General features: G+C 46.4%; 3 protein-coding genes across 3 annotated transcripts; 2 read left to right on the top strand and 1 right to left on the bottom strand.

The window, feature by feature from the left end:
* The first annotated feature begins 18 nt into the window (after nucleotides 1–18).
* Nucleotides 19–14033, top strand: SURF4 (surfeit 4). Its single transcript, XM_074845863.1, has 6 exons — nucleotides 19–234; nucleotides 7746–7932; nucleotides 9063–9139; nucleotides 9734–9777; nucleotides 10741–10927; nucleotides 11176–14033. Exons 1-6 carry the CDS (start codon nucleotides 187–189, stop codon nucleotides 11440–11442), a joined length of 810 nt encoding a protein of 269 aa, XP_074701964.1. The 5' UTR covers nucleotides 19–186; the 3' UTR covers nucleotides 11443–14033.
* A 297-nt stretch (nucleotides 14034–14330) lies between these two features.
* SURF2 (surfeit 2) lies at nucleotides 14331–17565 on the bottom strand. The gene is made up of 6 exons (XM_074845862.1): nucleotides 17412–17565; nucleotides 16895–17049; nucleotides 16568–16671; nucleotides 15912–16103; nucleotides 15164–15330; nucleotides 14331–14429 (listed from the first exon to the last, which is right to left on the bottom strand). Exons 1-6 carry the CDS (start codon nucleotides 17517–17519, stop codon nucleotides 14346–14348), a joined length of 810 nt encoding a protein of 269 aa, XP_074701963.1. The 5' UTR covers nucleotides 17520–17565; the 3' UTR covers nucleotides 14331–14345.
* A 36-nt stretch (nucleotides 17566–17601) lies between these two features.
* SURF1 (SURF1 cytochrome c oxidase assembly factor) lies at nucleotides 17602–22418 on the top strand. The gene is made up of 9 exons (XM_074845861.1): nucleotides 17602–17754; nucleotides 18469–18550; nucleotides 18675–18802; nucleotides 19194–19276; nucleotides 20070–20261; nucleotides 20561–20633; nucleotides 21014–21176; nucleotides 21609–21690; nucleotides 21927–22418. The coding sequence occupies exons 1-9, from the start codon at nucleotides 17692–17694 to the stop codon at nucleotides 21991–21993; spliced, it is 933 nt and encodes a 310-aa protein (XP_074701962.1). The 5' UTR covers nucleotides 17602–17691; the 3' UTR covers nucleotides 21994–22418.
* The last annotated feature ends 320 nt before the right edge of the window (nucleotides 22419–22738 follow it).

Below are 22738 nucleotides of genomic sequence, written 5' to 3'. Positions count from 1 at the left end.
CCCCGCGTGCGCCGGCGCTGCCGCCCGCGCGGCGCCTTTAAGGGCTGGCCTACGTGGCAGCAGCAGCCGAGCGGCGGCGCGGCCCGGCCCGGCGCTCCCGCCCTCCCGCCCTTCCCAGAGAGCGAGGCCGGGCCCCAGGCGCGTAGCAGCCGGCAGCACCCCCCTGCCCGCCCCGCTCCCGCCGCCATGGGTCAGAACGACATCATGAGCACCGCTGAGGACTTCGCGGACCAGGTGGGTGCCCGCCCGCCTTCCCTCCTCTGGCCGTGGGGCCTTTGTGCGCCCGGCTGCTCGCTGGGGTCGGCGGTGAGGGGGCGCCCCGGTGGGCCCCGCGCTGAGGGAGGGAGGGGTGGGGGGCGTTAGGCCGCCGCCCTGGTTGGGCCGCGCTAAGGTAGGCCGGGATGGTGGCGGCCTGCTGCGGGGTCGCCGCCTCGGGGCCTGTCCCTCCGGTGGGGCTGTGGGTTTCCTCGGCCGCGTTGCCTCTGAGGGGCGGCCGGGGGCCCGGCTCCCCGCCGGAGTGGGGGCGGCTGGCGCAGGCCCAGCGGCCGGGTCCTTGTGGGAGCGGCTGCCCCCTGCCTTCATGCGAGCTCTGCGGCTGCTCTCGAGCCGCTTGTACAGCGAAGCAGAGTTCTCCTTGGGAGCCGGGCTTCTCCCTGGGAGTAAATGGAAGGAGAGCAGGAGGCTGAGCTGCTCTCGTCTTCTTGCAAGCCGTCCAGGCTGGCAAGTAGGGCATAAAGGGGTGTGGGAAACCGGGGCGAGGTGGTGGTGACAGAAAAGCAAAAATCTAAACTCTGACCGATATCTGGAAATCCATATCTAGAAGAGGCTTGCCAGCACCACCGTACTGTGCTTAGAATTGGGGCAAAAGGAAAGCAGGCAAGCTGATCTTTTTGTAATCCTTTTTACATTTATTTCAGTGGAGGCCCTTACAGATTTCTCTGTTAAATAGAAGTTTGTGATCTCTTATATGTGAGAGCAGGAATATTTTGAGTGAAAATAGTTGATCTGCTGGTGACTGTGTTAGATCTTCACTGTCATGGTGATTCATCAAATCGAAAATAAGAGGCAGCATCTAATCATAATGCAAGTTCTCTGGAAAATCTGATTCTGCCTGGTTCTACAACTCTGACTACTGACAATGTGAGTTGTGTGCTGCACGTAACACGTCGCAGCTCTGAGGGGGCTGTGCTCCCTCTGTGTCTTTAACTGCGTTTCACTGGGAAAACCTGTTCTGCACTTCCTCCCCACCCCCAGATGGAAGACTCGTTTAAGAGACAGCTTCTTACTGTGTGTGGAGTATTCACTTTAAGGGGTGTCTGGATCATCTTCGTCATCCTCTGTTTACCTTCTCCTTTCACTCCTTTTAGAGGAGAAAGTAAACTATCACTATAGTGTTCAAATTACTTGCCAAAATTTACAACACTTGTCCTGACCTTTTTATAACACCTCTATTTATTCCTGTGTGACTATTTCTAGATGTCTTTAACACCCCTTTTTTCATATGACTGAAAGCTCTTTTGTCCAGCTAAAATGCTGTTTGCTTCCTCATGAAATGAGTTTTAAATGGCACAACTTTATTTGTGCTTGGCCACATTCTATTTAAAGATGAGTCTTTCCTTTAGCTGCAGGATTGGAGCATTTGCATACCCTTACCCATCAGATTGCAAAACAATTTTTACGGCTTTCTAAGTAACTAACTACTTGGATAATTCCATCTTGATTGAGCTGCATTGTAGCTCAATCAGATATTTTCAGTACTGTGTGTGTTGCTAAAACTCAGTATCACACCAGTGTAGGAGTGGAGAGATGTACTAAACAATAACCTTTGGTATATATTGCAAAGTTAACACTTGGCACTATGGAAACTGTTAGTTCATCTTGGATTAAAAAAATACTTGGAACATTTGGACTGAGGTTATGTTGAAACTCGCCTTGATGGAGGCAGCGGTAGTGAAGCTGTTCTGGGAGCTGAATGCCTCCTCAGTGATACCCTTGCTTTCTCCATTCCCTGTACTAGTGTGCTCAAGACCTAATGGGTCTTAATTTCTGTGACATAAAGCCCTGTGGGAATTACAGGTACTTCCATGGTTTACCAGTAAATCCTGAATGTTTCTTACAAAAGCAAGAATAATCTGTTCCTTAAGTTCAAGTGCTAAAGCTTAACTTTTCTCAAATACTGTAACATCACTTTCAATTAACGAATTGGGCCTTAGACGCCAAGATACTCAGGAGTAGCAAGTCGCTCTTAATCCAGAGGTGAGCTAGCGTGCTGAAGCCATGGTCCTACCAGGCAGCTAAGCTTGCCTGACAGCTAGCTATCAAGGAGAGGGGTTGTCCTACTTCTCCCAAGGCTACGTTCCCCTTTTCTCTCACACTAGCTCTCCTGTGTCACTGGACTGGAGAGCTGAACTGGCAGGAAACAAAATTGAGTTGTTTTTTTTTCCTGTTAGTTCAGTTATCTCCCAGTTAAGGTCAAGTGAGCACCAGTGCTGGTGGTGGGATCACTCGCGACGAGAACTCGCCGTTGCTTTGGCTTGGCTGTAGCAGGGGTTTGTAGCCTGCAGGTGCACAGTGTGGCTGGTGAGCTGTTCTGATGTGCGCTGTTGGCAGTTTCCAAGGGCTGCAGTGAGGAGACAGCTACGTGGTGGGTGTTGGGGGGTGGTCCTGCTGATTTCAGAGAAGGCAACTTATTAGATACTGGGGAGGGTGGGAGAAGCTATTAAGGGTTCTTAAAATCTAGGTGATATGCAGTGCAAGGAAATCAGGATCTTGGTTCAGAATGATGCCCAGCTACAGGCTTTATGGGTTGGTTTGTTTTTAAGCTCCATAACACCAGCCCAATGCTAATAATTAAATAATTTTCATACTCAGAAGTTAAGCCCTTTTTTAGTGATTCTTGTTAAAATATTATGTGCTAAGCCCTTCACTGCAGTCACCACGTACTGCTGACATTATTGTACTGAAAATAGCTGTATCTGGGGTCTGTACCGATTGTTTAGGGTTACAGAACTGGTTGTCTCTCCTCTGTAATCCCCATAAGAGGGAGCAGATCTCAAGCAACTTTTCTGGTGTCTATAATAATCTCTAGGAATGTGGGTGCCTGGTATTTCTGCTGTTCTGAAAAAAAAATTATGGACAAAAATTCAAGACTATTGAGTCATTGTACTGCAGTGAAAGGACTCTAAGGGAGAACCAGACTCTGGGGGTTTTATTTAATTTTCCAACATAAATGCTGATACACATTGTCCAGCTAATTCTAACATCTCTGTATCCTATTTTGCAGAAAACAGAAGGGAGGAGAAAACACTTAATTGTTAATCTGAACATTTTTGTCTTTTAAATCAAAGAACAGAATTTGGAAACTCTCTTGGTAACATGGTCATGTCAGTGCACTGATTCTTTATAGTTATAAGCCACATAGCCTAATCTGATTAGGCTGGGAAAGAATCTTCCTGTGAAGAGATAGCAAAATGGAATGCATGACTAATAAATCCCATTTTAAAGATTTGCTTAATAAATAGCCTTTTGGAAAAGGGAATTGGTATTAAGCACACCTTAGGAGCGAAAAGCATTGTCATGAGAAATTTTCCTGCAATTAAAAACCTGATTAAGACCGCTGGCAGTGTTCTGGTGGGTCAGAGCTCTCTTGTCTTTCGAAATAAGTGGGGAAGCTTCAGTTCCCAGTTCTTACAAATAACTTGTAGACGCTGATTAGCCCAATGTGGTGGGTGTTAATGTCCTTGTGATTATAAGGTGGGATCTCCTTAAGTGAATATATACAGGTTGGTGAAAGGAAGTGATTTCCCCCCCACCCCCTCTGCCTGAGGATTGAGCATCCTATTCCAGGAAAGATCACTGGTGTCCCAGGCTGCTGGAGGTCTCTGTCCTCCCAGAACAAAGCAATCCCTTAAATGAATATAAGCTAAATATTTGGAATGTGCCTTTATCAGAAGCTCTAGATTAATAATGCTGTGCAGCCCACACAAGGGCTTTCTGCATCAATTAGCAGACAGCTGTTCACCATGACCATAACTTCTCTGATCCAAGAACACACACATGTACACACACACAGGTTTTTGTGTTTGCACAGAATGTACCTAGGTGACAGCAAAAATTCCCAACTCCTGGCTGTGTATTGGTCTTTAAAAACCTGTAATTATGCCATGGCATACACACTTTTAACTAAATGGACTGGATTTTTAACAAATTTGAGACTGCTGGAGGTGGGATATAGTTTAGAAAGTGTGGTAAGAGTCAAACAGAATCACTTTACTGCCTCTCTTTGGGCAGGCCTCTTTATGGGTTTGAATATTTCAAGCCTCCTTTTGAAAAATGCGTTTTGAGCAGAGATTTGATTTAGGAATCCCTGGATCCTCTTGTGCATCTTTGCTTGTTAAACTAAGAGGAGCATTTAAATCTGTCTTTGCTTTTCTAATCCTGTTAGAGGGGGAAGTGGCAACACAAAGCCCTTCTGGTGTATGTTAGTGATTTGGCTGCCAACACAGAACCAGCTGTTCTTCTTTAAAGTAGTTTTACTTTAGCATTTTGTTGTCTTTTCTCAAGATGTTTTGCCTCTTGCAAAGAGGCAGGATGTGCTAAGAACAGTTGATGCAAAGCCCATAGCAGAATAAACCATCCAGTTACTTGGTGTCATGAGTTTAACGCTGCCACCTCCATGAATCTCAGCAGTTTTGTTTTGCCTTGCATGTATTGTGCTTAGTGGTGTGTGTGTTTCAAGTCCCCTGTTGTAGCTGGGTATGTTTAACTGCAGTTATCAAGTTTCCCATATGCACTGCTTTTTTTCTGTGTGAATCATAAAGGAAATAGGAAGTGGTCTCAGTGCAGTGTTTGAACCACATGTTGCTAGTGATGTGCAGGGACAAAACCAGAGTGTCTGGTACTATTAGTTCAGTCCCGCTTCTAGAGATCTTCTGTTTCACATAAGTTACTCTGTCCTTAGTTAAATTACTTGGGTGATTTATACCTGAATCCTTTAATTGTAAAATTACTTGATGTCTGTTACGCTCTCTTGTTATTGCATAATTGTGTTCTTCCTTTCTCTCTGGATCTTTGTGGCTAGTTGTTCTTTTGGCTTGGAGTTTTGTTCCTGGAGTCTGTTTCTGAGCCTTATTTACTTAAAACTTGCTGTGTACAGAAGTTTCAACTTGTGTGCAGCTCAGTAAATTCAGTTGAGTTATGGATGTCCGAAGATGATGTGCGCCATGATAAGGTTGCTTAGCACTGCAGCTGCCTTAGGCTTCAGTCTTTCTGACTTGTCTTAAGCTGATTGGATGCGCACACTTGTGTTTAATAGATGGCATTAAATTCCCTCTATGTGCCACGAGAACAGGTAAATGTTAAATGCCACCTTGGCTCCTTCACTCGGGCTGTTGGCAGTTGTTGGTTTCAGGCAAGAGAAGATGAGATCAGCTCACGTGACCGACTTCAGAAACAACAAAGATGAGGCCTGGAGGCAGATACCTTCTCTAATGTTTGCTGCTTTTTTCAGCCTTTCCACGGCAGTGGGGTGTTTTTCCCTTTTCCTACAGATGGCCAGCACTTATCCTCTTTCATTTCATTCTAGACCAAAGCTGTCTGTTCTGTGTCTTGACAAAGCAGACTTACTTTACAAACCACTTTTGGTTTTGTACTATTTCCAAAACAACTTTATCCTTAGTATTCCTCAGCAAGTTTGCCCAAATGCACAGTGAAATCCAGGAGAGAAGAAAGCTGTAAACCAAGATGTGTGTCTCATTCAGTGACAAAGATCACAGATTTTCTTCTGACTCATTCATCCAACGGTTGACATGGCTTAAAGCCTGAAGTGGCAGCCCTGAGTCAGAGTACAGCTGCACTTAAAATGCACTTGATTAACTTGAATCTTGACCCTTAGACTCTGGATGTGTGCAGTACAACTAGTGTAGTTTGTTCCAATATTAAGTGTTTAATTAACTATTAAGTGTTTGCTGGATTATTTTTTTCTTGTGATAATCTTCAGTTACACAGTAAGCAAGGCTTGTCATTTGCATAGGATTTGGAACAGCTTTTAGTGTTTACTAATTACTTGGGGCAAGAATAAACTGTCAGGAATGGCTTTAGTCTCCTTTCTGCACATGCCCATATATACTGAAAGCATGCAGTGCTGGTAGAACTTTTAAAAAAAAAAAAAAAATCCTGCCCAGAAAGAAACCAATCAGCTATATTGTTGTCTAACTTGAAGTCAATGTAAACACTGAATTATGAAGGAAAATGTTTGTGTGCCTTTTCTGTCTGTTTTTTATAATATAGCTCAATATTGTCTGGAAGACAGCTATACACATGTGGGTTCCCCCACCCCTTTTCATGCTTGAAGTATTCCAATATTGCATAAACTGTATGAATCAATGTGCCTTACGACACATTGAACCCTGCGTGGGATAATGGGATTTGTTAACTGGCTCCTCCTCCTAGTTCTAACACGGAGATCTCTGCGGAGTCTGGTGGTTCCACATGAAGGCTCAGGGAATGGGCATTTACTTTCACAAGTGTCAACCTGCCCAAACTGCTCCTGTCATCTGCTGGATACTCTTGTAGTTAGTTTTAGATTATATTGATGTTTGTTTCGCACAGATTGTACTTAAACAGTAGCATACACTGACTCTAAAAGTGTCCTAGTGAGCTGGCTGAGCTGAACCTGTGCATGACAAGGGCCAGCCAGGTGTGTTCAGCACAGGTTGAGTTCAGTGACCATGCAAATCCTAGTGGAAGTCTCCATTAAGTAATAAGCAGTGCTGGTTAGAAAACTGGGTGATGGTTAAGCACTTGTTGTCATCCAGAGGCAGTAAGCTTTTTTGTGCACCTCGCAGTCCTATAGAACATGCTAGTCTAGGCCCTGTTTGGCAATTCTGTATTTGTTCCTTTATAATTATTGTAATTATAGAGCAAACTAACCAGGGAGCTTGCAGGATGAAAGGGTATGTGGGACCAGATACATCTTGAATTCCCAAGAACTAAGGCTCAGCATCTGTTACATGGTATAATTTCTTTTTAACTACTACACTGAATTGTATATATACATGCTTATTTTCTTTCTGCAGAGGATGCTGTTTTTAATGGAAATAGAAACTGTGTATACTTGCATAGAGGGGAGCAGGTGCAATTTCACACAACGGCTACGCTGCTCTGATAGCTGCTGCTGCTACACAAGTACACATGCTCTGCACTGTTGCTTTTCTGAGCCGTTAGAGGGAACCAGCTTGGCAGAAAGCTCATTGTTTTTTAATTTGTACAGAATCAGTCTTCTGTCAGCCTGACTCCCTGAATCAGTTTGTTACAGGGTGTTGAGTGCCTGAGCGTGGGGGTGGGAGTAGGATTGCCCTTTCGGCTCCTGGCTATCTGATAGTTGAGCTGTAACATGAAACCCTGAGATTAGCAAACTTAAAACCAAGGTCAGCCTTCATCTAGTAAGAGCTCCATCAAAACACGGTTCCTGTTGTATAGGGACGTGCTGGTAGATTCTGCTTGTCTCCAAGTCTGTGTCCAAAATGCTCTTTGGGCAGAGCACGACAGCAGGTTTCCCCCCGCTGCTCCCAAGTGGAGAAGAACTTCATTAAATCCAAGTCCCAAGTGTGTGTTTGTTCCTAGATGTTGATGACGCTGCGTGCAGGAGAAGGGCTGACCTCAGCATCTGCTGTGCATGGATCTGTTATGCCTTGTATCACCTTGCCTTCCTTCCCTGCTAATGGTGCTGGCTCTCTCCCCTGCAGTTCCTGCGGGTGACGAAGCAGTACCTTCCCCACGTGGCTCGCCTCTGCCTGATCAGCACCTTCCTGGAGGACGGCATCCGCATGTGGTTCCAGTGGAGCGAACAGAGGGATTACATTGATGGCACGTGGAACTGTGGCTATTTCCTGGCCTCCATCTTTGTGTTCATAAATCTCTTCGGACAGCTGAGTAAGTGGCTCTAAGGCTGTTAAGGTGGATGCCAGAGCACTCCAGTGCGTCTGCCACCCTGGCTCATGTAAGCACTGTGAATCATGTAAGCACGGGATGCTTCACTGATTTCTTAATAGACATTGGCAGCTTAGAACTGATAGTACTACATGGGCTGAATGAAACGAACTCTTAATTAACCTGCTTCAGCCTTTTCTGGAAGTAGTCTTACAGAATTTCTCGTGAGACTCTACCTCTGAGTCAGATGCCAAGAATCCATTAGGACAATCTGTTTTCAATTCTGTACATGTATCTATAAACACATACCACACCCCCTGAATTCTTTAAATGAATTACTCATGTTTTTCTTAAACAGGGCAGTGTTAAGACTTTCTCAGCCTCCTGTGCTTATGAGTATTAATCTCAATGGCAAAGTCTTATCCTGCAGTTGGTACACTTAAGCCTGAGAGAGGTACTTGTGTCAGATTTTCAAAGCCCAGGAATCAAAATAATCCCAGAAACAGAGCTTCTGTATGTGTGTTAGGTGGACTTAGGGTATCAGAAATGGAGAGAAGTAAAATTCCTTTGTTTATATTATGTCCCTGATCCACTGTTCTTAATTGCTCTGCTTATTTTTTGTCTTGTGTCTGGGTGTTTTTACCTTGTATTTTTGTGTAGTCAGCTTAATGTAGTTACCAGTCCTCATGTTAAAGTGGCAAAGGCTGTTAGTGCTTTGACAAAAGACTTAAGGAAGGATATAAAACAAAAGCTTTCAAGGAAAAAGGAGTGCAGCATGTTTGCCCTAACAGTTACCTCATTAAAAAAAAAAGAATATCCATGATGAGTTTTCTTTTTAATTTCTTCTAATGCTTTAACACTGATAGCTGCTGTACAGTGCTGTGTTGGGGACTGCATTCAGCACTGTAAAATAAAAGATACCTCTGGAATTATAAAATATTTTAAAATACACTAAAACTTCTCGGTTCTCAAACTGATCTGTGCCCATGTGCCATTAAAATTTCCTGCCTGATGTTCTTTGTGGCACAGTTGAAAATAAATGAGTCTGCTCTGTTCAAAACAAGTTAGTGTTCCTGCAGCATCTTTTCCTGTGCAAGCCAGAAGTGTAACTGTGTTCAATTTCCCCAACTCAGGCGGCTGTATCCTGGTGCTGAGTAGGAACTTTGTGCAATATGCCTGCTTTGGACTGTTTGGAATTATAGCATTACAGGTAGGAGGCTTAAGTCTTCAGCCCTTCTAAACCGTATCTTTCAAATCTTCTCTCCTAGCCCCAGTACTACCAACATATTTAAATACATTTTTCTCCACCCTGGCCTAATGCCAGGCCTCAGTGGCATTGAACTATTTTGCTGCTTCTGTTCTTCTGATGTGCCCAATAGATCCTTGGCTGTAATAGCAATTAATCAGCTGGAGACATTGATTCAATACTTGACCTTGACCAATTTAGAAGTAACTTGCAATTTACCTGTATGTCAGTGGTGTGCCAAATGTGGAACTTGCAGTTGCTTTGGCCTTCAGTACAGCTTTTGTAAAAGACTCCCCATCACAAAGGCTCCTAGCTAGTAGCATCCTTCCTGTTCAAAACTGATGAATTTTTGTGGGGGCTAGAGCACAAGTCAAATTCTGGCTTCTGTTCCCTGTTTCACACTGACTCACTGGACCACGCTGATGTAACCTGCCGTGTTTCCTTCAGTATAATGTAATTGACTTCCACAATGGATAGTATGGGCTTGAGATTATAACATAAATTCAGAATGTCAGTGTAATTTATATGGTGTTTTAACCTGTTTTATTCTTTGCCTAGACTATTGCATACAGCATTCTATGGGACCTGAAATTCTTGATGAGGTATGCCTACTTCTTAAAGTTTTTATCAAAACAGAATAGAAACTGTTGTCTGTCACTGCCACATGCTGAGAGGAAGTGATTGTTGTACGTAGTATTTACTAGAAGGATTTTACGAGTGATGCATTTACATTAAACAAGAAATTACAACACTTTAAGAAATCTGTAGAGTCTGTGTTAAGCCCTAGACAGCAGGCTCGGTACTGTAGAAGGGAAAGACTAATCCTAACCCACTAGGATCCGAGTACTTCTGCTGCTAACCTTGTTGAGAGCTTGCAAACAACTGTCTAGACTGGATCAGTGAGCTGCTATTTCCTAAATGGCTAAAATAGCAACTGTGCTTAGGCTTGACTGAAGCCATTTTCTGAGAAAACTAAAGCATGTAGATACCAGAGTGTTTCTGGGATTTTAAATCTTGTAACACCTTCTCTAAGTAGAAGACAGGGTTCTTGAGCATGAGCTTTCTTATCAAATCCTGAGTGATGGCTGGCTGTTACCTCTTCACCTCTCTCCTCTGAGAGGAGGGCAGGGGGCAGCACAAGAACTATGGGCTTACTACAACCCTGTAAATGTGTAACTTCTTTTAGCAGTACTGCTGCTGTTTTTGCAAAGCAACCTCTGAACTACTTTGGCAGATATGGCTAAACCTGAGGTACAGGATAACTCCAACACAACTAAAATCATGCTGTAACAGATGCTAAGCAGCTGTGCCTGAGCTGTGGGTGCTAGACTTCCCTGGCAGGCTGTACGTGTCTGCACAGGCTTATGTAAATTATTGTTGTGTACAATGCTGCCATTTCAGCTGTGAACTCAACGTGGACACATATCGTAAGGTGCAGAGTATGTCACTCCTAGCATGCAGGTTCTTCCACAGTTGAAATTCTTACATAAGACTTTAAAATCTATAGATGAGTGCAAACTGTAGTAAACTGCCTTCCCCCCCGCCCCATTTCTGTCTCTCTGTAGGAACCTTGCCCTTGGGGGCGGCTTGCTGCTGCTTTTGGCGGAGTCACGCTCAGAGGGGAAGAGCATGTTTGCTGGTGTCCCCACCATGCGGGAAAGCTCTCCTAAGCAGTACATGCAGCTGGGGGGCCGTGTGCTGCTGGTCCTCATGTTCATGACACTGCTACATTTTGATATGAACTTCTTTTCTGTAAGTATCTGAGTATAAAAGTATGAGTTAATGAACTGGAATATAGCACCAACTTCCAGATTGGCTGCAAGACCTGATCAATACTTATCACTTAAAGTCTATTTTTTAGTAGAATTAATATTTAGAAAAAGTTATTGGGTCATCTATACCATGACAAGCTGTTCTGCTGAACTTAGCCATGCTCTGTTCTGATGTTTGTGTATCTATTTAAGACCCATATGTAAGCTTCTGATTTTTTTCCCTTGCAGATTCTGCAGAACATAGTGGGCACAGCCTTGATTATCTTGGTGGCAATTGGCTTCAAGACTAAGCTGGCTGCCTTGACTCTAGTCATCTGGCTGTTTGGCATCAACATCTACTTCAATGCCTTCTGGACCGTCCCAGCCTACAAGCCCATGCACGACTTCCTCAAATACGATTTCTTCCAGACCATGTCTGTAATTGGAGGGCTCCTGCTTGTGGTTGCACTGGGTCCTGGTGGAGTCTCCATGGATGAGAAGAAGAAAGAGTGGTAACAGGAATAGCAACACTTCTTGGGACATAACATATTAAGTCCAGAACTGATTCTCTATGGATTCAACAAAAACTGCCAGCATTTTACACGTACATGCCCCCTTCCTATTAAAGGCACAGATGTTTTGAATTTGATTTACAGTGGCACCAGTAATATAATAGTTAAAATCCTATTTCTTCAAGGAATGTTGCCTAGGCTTATTCTAACTTCCTAGATTTGGAACTAACCCAAGGAACCTGCATTTTGCTGATGCTTCAGTGAGTTGCAGTAGAACAGTTGCTGTCTTTAATGTCAGCAGTGTTTTAAAATTTGAAGTACTGTGAGCAGATACAGCTGTATCATTCAGTGTGCTGTTGGGTTCTAGCTATAACTAAAAAAGTGGATCCCCTTTCTCACCCTCATCAAAACTGTCTTGTGCATAAGGAGTTCCATTGCTGGTTATAGCATTGCTTATCAAGGTGGAAAGTAGCATCAAAAAAAAAAGAATCACTGTTATTTTGCTGCTCAGAGGCCTGTAATCCCATTCTGTTTAACAAGAGGGGAGGTCTTCCCTGCCCCCAAATAAAAGACAAAACCCTGAAAGTAGTATTACCCCCTCTAGGTAAGAAAAGGGAGAGGATTTTTCTAACAAACAGCCCTGTTCTGCTCTTGAGGGGAACGAGGGAGAATCCTGTATTGCTAATCAGGAATCATGTATGGCTAATCAGATTTCAAGAAGGAAGGGGTGGGGGAGATATCCCTGAAGAGACAGAGTGTTAGATTCTGTGAAAATTCTGTGCCAAAAGAACTCTTCATTCAGCATTCTTTCCCCAAAGCTGCCCCTCCTGAATTCCCACGAAGGGAGCCTAGTTGTGCTGCAGGTTCCATAATAAAAGCTCCTTTCTGCTATTAACCAGCTTCCATCCATATATGCCCCAAATTCATACCTGAATTGCAGGTTATTGGTGAAAGCGTCTTCAGAATTAAACTCCCCTTCCTCCCCGCACTCAGTACATGCAAGATGAGAGCGGTCAGTCTTCTACTCTATAGTCTTTGCTTCTTAGATTCACTTCTGCCCGTCTCTCGGCTGTAGGAGCCCCAGCTGACCGCACAGTGGAAGCACTGGGGTGCTGAGCTCGAGTACAGCCCCTTCTCTCGGCCATCTCGGCCCACACCCGAGATCCGTAGGGAGGAACCGAAGTCAGCCCTGTGCTGCCATAGCCCCAGGTCTCAACTCTGTACACCAACAGTTATAGCTGGAGAACGCAAGCACAAAGCCCGTGCGGTGAATAAGCAGCCAGGGATGTAACTCGTGTGTTCAGGAGGAACTCCTCAGCTAACGGTGAGGAGAGAGGAAGGCCATTTTCACCTCTCAGTGCCACGACCTCTGTGCCATGAACATGCTTAGTGCTGCTCAGAGGAGGCATTTTGTCCTCTGCTAGTCAACTAGGTGAACCTGTTTCACTAGATAATGAAAGAATTCTAGAAAGCATGAGCCCTACCAACTTGCTAACATTACATTGATTCCTTGCACTGTCTCCCTTGAGAAAGCTGCTCAACTGTTTGTTCAAGGAGTAATTCAGCTGAACACCTCCAGCAGGAGCTATTTACCAGGGTCTCCTGGTAAGGACACTAACCTGGACAGTTCGGCTTAACGGTTGCTTTTTAGGAGAGAAAACTAGGCTGAAAGAACTGATCACAAATAGAAGAGCACTGTTGGATGTTAAACTGGTGATTTCATTATCTTAAGCGGGAAAATAGCCTGTGTAATAGCAAGATGTGCTGCTGCTGAAGGAAACGAGTCAGTATGTGTGGGTGGATGGGAAGGGAAGCCAGCATTTAAGGTCAGGTCACATAGAAGGCTCTCTTTTTAAATAGGTTTTGCAAGTTTTCACCTCAAGTGTTCACTGTGCCTGTCTCTTCATAGCAAACCAAACTGGTCCTTTCAGTGATGGATGTGCAGCGCAGGATGTTTTTGTTCAGTTTCACTGCAGGTCCTAGAACGGTTTGATTACATCAAGGCAGCCATTCTCAGATATCTTAACTGCTGTTGATGTTCATAGTATTTATAAATGGAATAATAGAAACAACTCCTATACATAGCCCTTAAGTTGGCTTTCTCAACTTCTTTGTGACTTAAGGAGCTGGATGATGACCATCTCCTCTGTGAAAGTCAAGTCCCCTTTCCAACAAGACCCCAGAAAAGGAACTGATAACCGTCCCTTGCAGCAGAAATATTTTGGTATTAAAGGGGCACAATTAAGTGGAGGGCATTATAAGATATTTCTAGGCAGCATGATATGCAGACTTACTAACTGTGAGTCCTGATGCAGAAGATTCTGGTTTCCTACATACACTGCTGTACTCGTGCATCTCCCAGAAATACAGTGACCTCTCCCCGTGGCTGAGAAGCTCTCACAAGCAGGATGTCAGCTATCAATTGGGTCTGCAAAGTGTTCTGGAATTCATCCTGAATATATTTTTTGCTTTCTATGTGGAAAAAGAAATAAGTATAAATTCTCATTTTATGCTGTATTTTGTACCTTAGTTGTGTTTGAAAATGTTTTGATTTTTGGAAACAATCAAAATAAAACAATGGCATCTTTGTATCCACTTGGCGTGTGTGACTGGTGACCCTCTGCAGCCAGGCTGCCTGGAAATGCTGGTTAGTGCTCTTGGTGCTTCTTCTCACCTCCTGAAAACCATCTTTCCACAGAGGTCTGAGCACAGGGCTGCCTGTACTTGACTGCTGTTGTCAGCCCTTGGTGGTGGGGGGTGACTTGTTGGAATACAACTTAATTCCACCCCACCATTCTCCTCCCCAGCTGTAATGGTTAACTGGAATGGGTAAACACTTCAGCCAGCCTCCTGCACTCTCTAGAGTTGTTACAGAGCAGCCTTTAGGCCATGTAGTTACCATAAAATTTATTTGCTGTTGGCTGCTTTCTTGAAGTTCTTGGGTTTTCGATGATGACCCTTGAATTTCTTCTTTAAAGGGCCTGACTGTTTCTGTAGAGAAAAAAGTGAATCAGCTGGTTTCCAAAACCCAAATCCAGCCCTGCCCAAGGTCACTTAAAGAGGAGAAAGGGAGTGTGGTCTGCTTTCCCAGCCAGCAGCTTTCCTTGCCCAGCCCTTCTCTGACAGGCACAGGGTTCCATTAGATACAAACAATGACTGTCTCCTCATAGACATGAACCTGAACTTCAGCCAGCCTTCCCTTCCATAAAGGATCCAGCCCCTCAGGGCTGCCTTAGAAAGTTAAAGGTTTATCCATCTTTATGTACGTAATGTCTGCCTGCTTCCCAAACTGCAAGTGATCAGGGTATATGTCCTGTAAGGCAGGACCTGGGCAGCTCCTCCAAAGAGGCAGAAAAAGGGTCTAGAAAGACCCCGTGACCTCAAAAGGGTTTAAGTAGTGTTTGTGTGCATGGGGAGGAAGATTATGGAACCCCCAAGACACTTCAGTCTCCCTGTTAAAGCGAGCATGCAGCAGGATCCCACCAAAGAGGAGATATTTATACAGGCAGACAGCCCTAGTTACAGCAGGCAGGATAAACATTTCCTGGTAGTAATTCACACCTCGGGATGCGAGTCAGGGGCTGGCCCACGGGGAAAGTGTATTCTCCTGAACAGCTTTGCACCTTCTGCTGGTTCTCAGCCAGGAATAGATGAGACAAACACCTACAGGATGGGATCCCAGTTCCATGCTCCCCTGCTGCCGCACGCCGCGGTGTGACTCCCACCTTTCCCCTTTTGTTGCCAACTGCTCTGCTGACACCCGTTCTTCCACCGTCCTCCCCATTCATGGCACCGTTCTGCTTGGCCCCGTCATCCTCGCTGTCTGTTGCGAAGTCATCGCTGCCCTTTGTGGTTTGTGGAGCTGCTGGGCTCTTTTCTGGGAAGAGCGCAGCTAAAATAGAAAGATTTCGTTCAGGATCAGTTCCCTGCACACGCAGGTTCTGCCTCCCCTTAACTTTACTTTGAGGGCATCGTAAAGGTGATTTGCCAACCTGCTTCCACTCTCTGAGCACATACACCTCACTGCTGAAGTACTTGGGAAATAAACACACTGGTGTTTTACTAGAATCGTGCCTGGTGCTCTCACTAGCCCCGTTCTGGGAACAGCTCAGCACAGGCAGCGCTGTGGTGTTACACCTCTGCTCTCCTACAGCAAGGCAGCGCCTCCAGAGGTAAGTGGCCGGGCCAACTGCTGTCAGACTCACGGACTTGCTGAGAAACAAGGAAAGTAGGGATACCTAACGCAGCAAATCCCGGTGGATCTTGTATCCCTCCCCTCACACCTTATGTGATCCAACTCTGGTTTTTACTTAGTGATAACTGCTATTTCTTATTTGGTGGTGGTAAGCTTTTCCAAAACCCACGAATCCCCAGCTGGATGAAGTCACGAGCAGCATGGAGCAGGATGAAGAAGCCGGGACAAAATTAGCTGGCAAACTCCCTTCAGGACACAATACCAACGTTCTTACTCACGTGGGTACAGGTCACTCATGCTGTCATCTGTCTCCTCTCCATCCTCATCACTGGACTTTGGCTCCCAGAATTCCTCTTTTCTGTAAGGCTGCCTGCTCCCGTTCATCTGGTCATCGGGGTGCTGCGTCCGCTGCTTCTTCTGTCGCAAGCAGGCAGGGACATACTCCACTCCTTCCTTCTGACACTCCTCATCTAGCAGTGCGAGGCATCAGGCAGCGCTTAGCAAGGCTACCCAGTCACCCCAGTCCTTTTCATTCCAAGCTCTAGCTTATATTAAATGCAACTCAGCAGTATGTCAAGCTCCAACTCTAATATACATCCATGTAATCTACAGTGATAGTACAGACGGGTAAGATGTTAACACAGAGACTGTGCTGGACGTGTGAACCACCCTCTCTGGGGTGGTTTTAGAAATTTTTACAAGTTTCAGAATGGCTCCTCTCAAGTAAGGATGTTCTAAGGTATTCATTCACTAGGGGCCAATTGTTGCCTATACCTGGGATCTTCCTTCCCAGCTGAGGAGCACGCACAGCAACAGCAGTACATTACTGTCAGTCTAAAGAAAACTGACCCACTCCCTTCATGTAGATCTATGGGAATCTCAACAGCTCAGGGAAAAAAAGTTGTCTGGATATATCTTCAGAAAAGCTACTTACATGTTTTTAGGGCCTTCTGATAGCGCTTCCCTTGGACATGACGCAGCACGTGCTCTGGAAACTTGTTGATGTGTCTGAGAGTCAGCTTGCAGAACAGCTGATGTCTGACAGACACAGAAAGAAAGAGCCAGCAACAGAGTTTAAGTATGCTATTACTTAGCAACTTTTCACTTATAAGCACTGTGCTTAAAGCTGAAAAATACTTTATAAAGACTTTCCCAGTCTCCCAAACCCCATAAACACTCAAGAACTCTGTAAAGCTTTACTGCTTTATGTCTGAGACTGAACAAAGTGTGAAGCGTAACACACAAGAGGAAGAATACATACAGGTTCTTTGTGCTGGGCACTATATGGGGCTCAAACTTGCCATAGTCGAACTCTCTGGCTGTCTTTATCAGCCGCTGATACTTCTTGCCATTAGTATAAGCCTGCAGCACCGACAGCCGACATGGCATCTCGTGGCCTGTCAGCCTGCATCTCACCTGAAGAAAAACGATGTCTGGTCAGGGAACCTCAGGGCATCTCCCCAGAGCTGGGGAGGGCAGGAGAGACCTCAAGCTCCCACCAGCGTCCTCCTCCCCGGCCCTCCTCCCACTTACTCGGCGGGAGAAACCCCTCCGGGACAGGGAGCTCGCTGGGGCCCAGTCCATCTGCTGGGGTACCCTCCCCGGCCTGCTACCCACCGGCCTCGCCCCCCCACACGGCCCCTCAGGGAACGCGGCCCCGGCATCCCCTCACGAACCCCTCAGGGAGGCGGCCCCCGTCCCCCTCACGGCCCCCCTCCGCGGGCGGCCCCGGCCCTCAAGGCGCCCCTCAGTCCCGCACGGCCCGGCTCCAGCCCCACCTTGCCCGGCTCCGCGAGGCTGAGGAGCGGGTGCTGCCGCAGAAAGAGCCGCTCCTCCTCGGGCGCCTCAGCCGTGGCCACGCCGCCGACAGGCCCCGGCCCCGCCATAGAGCGGCGCCGCCAGACTGGACCCGCCTCCACTTCCGGTGCCGGCCCCGCCGGGGAGCAGCCGGCACCATAGAGAGGGGCGGCTAGAGAGGGCCCGGCGTGCCGCCCCGCGCCGGGGACTCTCTAGGCGCGGAGGCCGGTGGCGGCGAGGGGAAACGGGGGCGGCGTTGCCATGGCGATGGGGAGACTGCTGCTGCGCGCGGGGCCGCGGCTGCTGCGGGAGCGCCGGGGCCGGGTGAGGGCTGCGGGGAGCGTGTGGGGGGAGCGGGAAGGGGCTGAGGGGAGCGGGAAGGGCTGAGGGGAGCGTGTGGGGGGAGCGGGGCCAGGCCGGACCCGGGCTGAGGGGAGCAGGAAGGGGTTAGGGCTGAGGGGCGCGGGACCCGGCCGGGTGACGCCCCGGTCCTGTCCGGAGTCCGAGTCCCCGCGGTGCTCGGCGCTGTACGTGCGCCCGGCCGGGCTCCCCCCGCTGCCGCCCTTCCGTGGCCGGGGCCCGGGCTTTGGCTGCGGTGGGCTGTCCTCCCCTCACCCGCGTCGGGGTGTGGGCACCGGTTTCGCTGCGCGGGGCGAAGTGGTGTTAAAAGTGAGCGGAATCGGTAGCAAAAAGGCTGTAAATCTGTCCTTGTGCCGCTTCAGTGTGGCGGGAAGGGGAGGAAGCGGGAGGACAGGGGTTCATTTCCAGAACAAATTAAGATGGTGTGAACGCTTGCTGATAGCGTGGATAGAAAGGGAAAGATCATTTGCTGTGCTATAGTCAGCTCTGTAACTGGAATTTGATTTTATTTTTTCAAAATTATAGCCTAATCCATAGTGTTTCACAGGCAGTTGCTCAGATGAGACTTAAATCAATGGGTAAACAAAATTTCACGCAATCACTGAGGCAAATGATGTCATCTAGATACAAATTTTACAAAGCAGAGACACTACAAAGGATCTTTCTTATTTTATGTAGGTATCTCATTGCTTGATCAGAAGAACATTTTTTGGATATCCCCTAACTAAAGCAGGTTCTAGTCTGGTCCAGAAGTCTAAAGGTAAGAAAAGATTTGTTTGGGCTTCTTCCCTGTTTCAGCCTTATACCAAGAGGTGACATGTCCTGCAGGAATTTGATGTCTCCTCTCCTGTACAAATACTATTCCTCATTTTGTTTTTCTCTAGATGTTTGTTTAAGGTTCTGCAGACCACAAAGTTCTACAACAGCTGCTGACGCATCTGGAGAGGACACCTTACTGAAATGGGGCCTTTTCCTGGTCCCTCTGACCACGTTCTGTCTCGGCACATGGCAGGTACAAATAAATATTACATTTTTTCAAGAGATGAGTGGTTGAGGGCTGTCAGGTTTTTCCATCTCTGGCAGTTTAATCTAGCTCAAATCGCATGCAGGGTAAAGATTTGCTGTTACTTTACATTTCTGTTTTCCCGGTGTCCATTTGTAAGTCTTTAAGGGAGAGATTCTTATTTTTTACACTTTTATTTCAGTATAAATATTTCCTCAAATTAAGGTCAGTAGCCTCCATTTTCATATCTCCAGTTACTCTGTTTTAGGCCAGGCCTGAGGAGAAACTTATGACAAAGAGTTTAAGGCTTCTTGCGGTTATTACTTTGTTCTGTTCTATTTTAGGGAATTACATTCGGGGAATTACATGGGGAATTACATTTGTGTTTGTGTACTTCTAGGTTCAGCGACGGAAGTGGAAATTAGATTTGATTGCACAACTGGCATCAAGAATTACATCAGAGCCCATCCCTCTGACGTTAGAGTAAGGAAACTGAGATAGTTTATTGTCTGCAGAGCGCTGACAGCGTGCTGGGGATATTAGACATGGTCCCTGCACTAATGAGCTTATACTAAACTGCATGAAAATTAAGGAATGCAGTGGGAATCAGGACGTGCAAGCAATTAGAAAGATAGACATCCTGTTAATTTTCTCATTTTTAGTAAGAGAGTAAGTGAATGCTTCCCTGTGGGATACTCGAAATGCACGTTAAAAAAATGACTCTTTGTTCAGGAGAATGGGGTAGGTAGTTCATACCATATGTAATCCTCCTGGAGAAGGAGGACTTGGTAGCTGGTGTCTGTGATGTCCCAAAGGGATTATTCCTGCAACTGGGAGTCTTGGATCAATAGCAGGCCCTGTCCCAAGTGTGGAGCAGTTGTGTTGGATATGAGAGAGATTTTTAAGGTCTCTTGGCCACATGGCACAACTGTCAAAACAGTGCAGTTGTTTGATTTTGTAGTCTGGGATGGAAAAGAAACGCTCCCTGATGGCTGGATCCACCTGCTGATCAGCTGTGTGTGCCACTGAAGGGGGACCGGGTTACAGGTATCAGGGAAAAGAACTGCTCACTGGATATGCACGATCATCTCGATTTGATTCACTGTGATAGTAATAAAATACTAAGCCAGCTGCTTATTCCATGAGGCGTTTGCCTTCTGTTTGCCAACTGGCTCTAGAGTGAACCATTAGGGAAAAGGAGAATCCCCACAATAAAATCCCCTGATTTGATTTGCCTGTTGCAGCCATGATTTTGTTTTCATCTTGTTCCATGCAGCCCCATGGAATTGAAGGAATTGGAGTACAGACCTGTAAAGGTCCGAGGGCATTTTGACCACTCCAAGGAGCTCTATATTTTGCCACGGTCACTTGTGGACCCTGAGCGAGAAGCCAGAGACGCCGGGCGGCTGACATCGCACCCGGAAAATGGAGCAAATGTCATCACTCCTTTCTACTGCACAGAACTAGGGTAAGTTAACGGAAGTCATGGTTCATCTGAGCAACTCACTTCTGTTTTGAAAAGCTGAATCACGGTGGTTGGGTTTATATAAATCGCTCCCTCTCGCTTAAAAGGCATCTCTCACAGTCTGTTAGGTCACCGAGGCTTGATTTGAAATTGTATTTAAATTCCCCTATAACATGCACTCAGATGACAAAAAAAGTGACACAAAACCTATGGATTGCTTCTTTCTTTGGTACTTAGTTCTAGGTAGCAGCAGGAATAAATTTCCTTTCACTCACGAGCCATACTTCTTTATGTAACTTTAGGGTCACGATTTTAGTCAACCGAGGATTTGTGCCCAAAAAGAAATTGAAACCGGAGACCAGGCTGAAGGGACAGGTAAGGGGGACACAGGGAATGTCGCGTGTTACCCTCTGCCCTTCCATTGCCCAGAGGCGCTGCTGACACACCCAAAGGCAGGAGCCTCACGGGAGGAGTTCAGCGTCATGGGAGGTTACTTAGAGAGCCATTGCACTTTTCAAAGAAGACAAACCTTTTCTTCCCACCTTTTTGTTAAGTAAATGTCTTTTTACAAACAAGGAGCTGTTCTTGATCTGCTTTTCTCCGTGCTGTGTTACAGCACTGCCCCACTGCAGGCAACAACCACTTGGTTTTATAACCAGATCCCGCAAGTGCTGTTTTTCTATCAGGACCTGGTATGCTGGAATATGAAATGAGCCTTGAAAGATTCCTTTTTTCTCCTCTGCATTTCTTTTCAGATTGAAGATGAAATTGATCTCACTGGGGTGGTGAGGTTATCAGAAACCCGGAGACCTTTTGTGCCTGAAAATAACATTGAGAAAAACCGCTGGCACTACCGTGACCTGGAGGCTATGGCAAAGGTGACCGGCGCTGAGCCCATCTTTATCGACGCAGATTTCAGTAAGTCAGAGGAACCCAACCCCACACCCAATTTACATCAGTCTCCCCCCCCCCTTTCTGTTCAGTTCATTATTTCCCCTGGGCACTTGCAAGGGTAGAATCATAGAATTGAGGTTGGAAAAGACCTTGAAGATCAGGTCCAACGAGGTATTGCATCCTTCTCTTCGTGTGTTCTGCTAGGTCTACTCTTTGGAAGGCAGTAGGCAGCCAGCCCGGGGGAACAGTAGTGTGCTCAGAGGAGCTGCAGGTGGTGTTCTATGCCTCAAACACAACCGGCCACTTGCCCCACGGCTCTGCCTTGGGAACACGCTTGCCCGAGGAAGAGGAGCAGGGTATCCACTCGGCTGACTGCCCTCAGCCCGTTTCCCCCAGCAAGGGCAGCTCTACGCGGTGCAGACGGGATGTAACCTGTGCGCTGTGTTGTACCTACAGGAAGCACAGTCCCAGGGGGGCCCATCGGAGGCCAGACGAGGGTGAGCCTGAGGAATGAGCACATGCAGTACATCATCACTTGGTACGTTACCCAGCTGGCGTTTGACCTGCCATGTGTCTCTTGAATGTAAAGCTTTGCCTGGCATTCTTGCTCCTGCATCAGAGACTGGATGAGCAAAAGCTTAAAAAAGCTACAAAAGCTTTAACCTAAGTAACATTTGCACAGTGATGAAATAATTGTTTTATTGCACTGCAGCTGACTTAGAGAGGTCCAGTCTACCCAAAAAGGTATAAATGTGTGGTTTTGTTTTTTCATAGGTATGGCTTATGTGCTGCAACTTCATTTTTGTGGTACAGAAAATTTATACAGAAACTACATCTGTGAGGGGAAGGGCTCATCTCTTCTGTACTACAGCCAGGAGCAGACTTTGATAGAAAACAGCAATCTGATCAGCCCACACTAACTGAAGGACCGAGTTTCAAGGCAACATGCTCTCCGTGAGCCTGAGCAGCTATTGAGCTGCAGACTTGACTCCAAGCTCCTGTCAGGCTGCAACTTGGAAGCACTGAACTTCAAAATTATAAGTGGCTGTTAAGACTATTGCATAAATCAGCTTCACTAGAAATCTCAAGGATGCATTTTTCTATCGGGTTAGTTGTAAGCTACAAAGTTCTAACCTCTCCACGGCTGTATTTTCCCCAAAACAGCATGGGATTTTCTGAATCAAAGTTTCTTTACACCAAGTAGTCACTCCTGAAGTCAGGAGTGGTTCACAGCAGTTGCATCAGAATAAATAAAGAGGGCAGGGAGGTGCTTGCCTTGTGCCTTGCATCATGCACCTTACATCTTAACAGTGACAAACCCACATCAAAGGTTACTGTGGCTGCTCAAGTCCAGCTGGTAGGGCAGCCTGGGGCTCTGCAAGAGCCTGAGGAGGGCTCGCAAAACCAAGCAGCAGGTACCTCAGCTGGAGCCTTGTCAAGCTTGGTGGCCTCCCACAATGCCAGAAGACCATGTCAGGAAGGAACAGAAGGACAAGAACATCCAGATTCTTCTCCCACCACTTCAGCCTGGTAACCCACCCTGTAACCACTGGAGATGATCTAGAGCCATTTCCAATTGAGATGCT

Source organism: Strix aluco, chromosome 20, assembly GCF_031877795.1.
Source record: "Strix aluco isolate bStrAlu1 chromosome 20, bStrAlu1.hap1, whole genome shotgun sequence".
Taxonomy (NCBI): Eukaryota; Metazoa; Chordata; class Aves; order Strigiformes; family Strigidae; genus Strix; species Strix aluco.
This window is presented reverse-complemented; position numbering and strand designations above follow the sequence as displayed.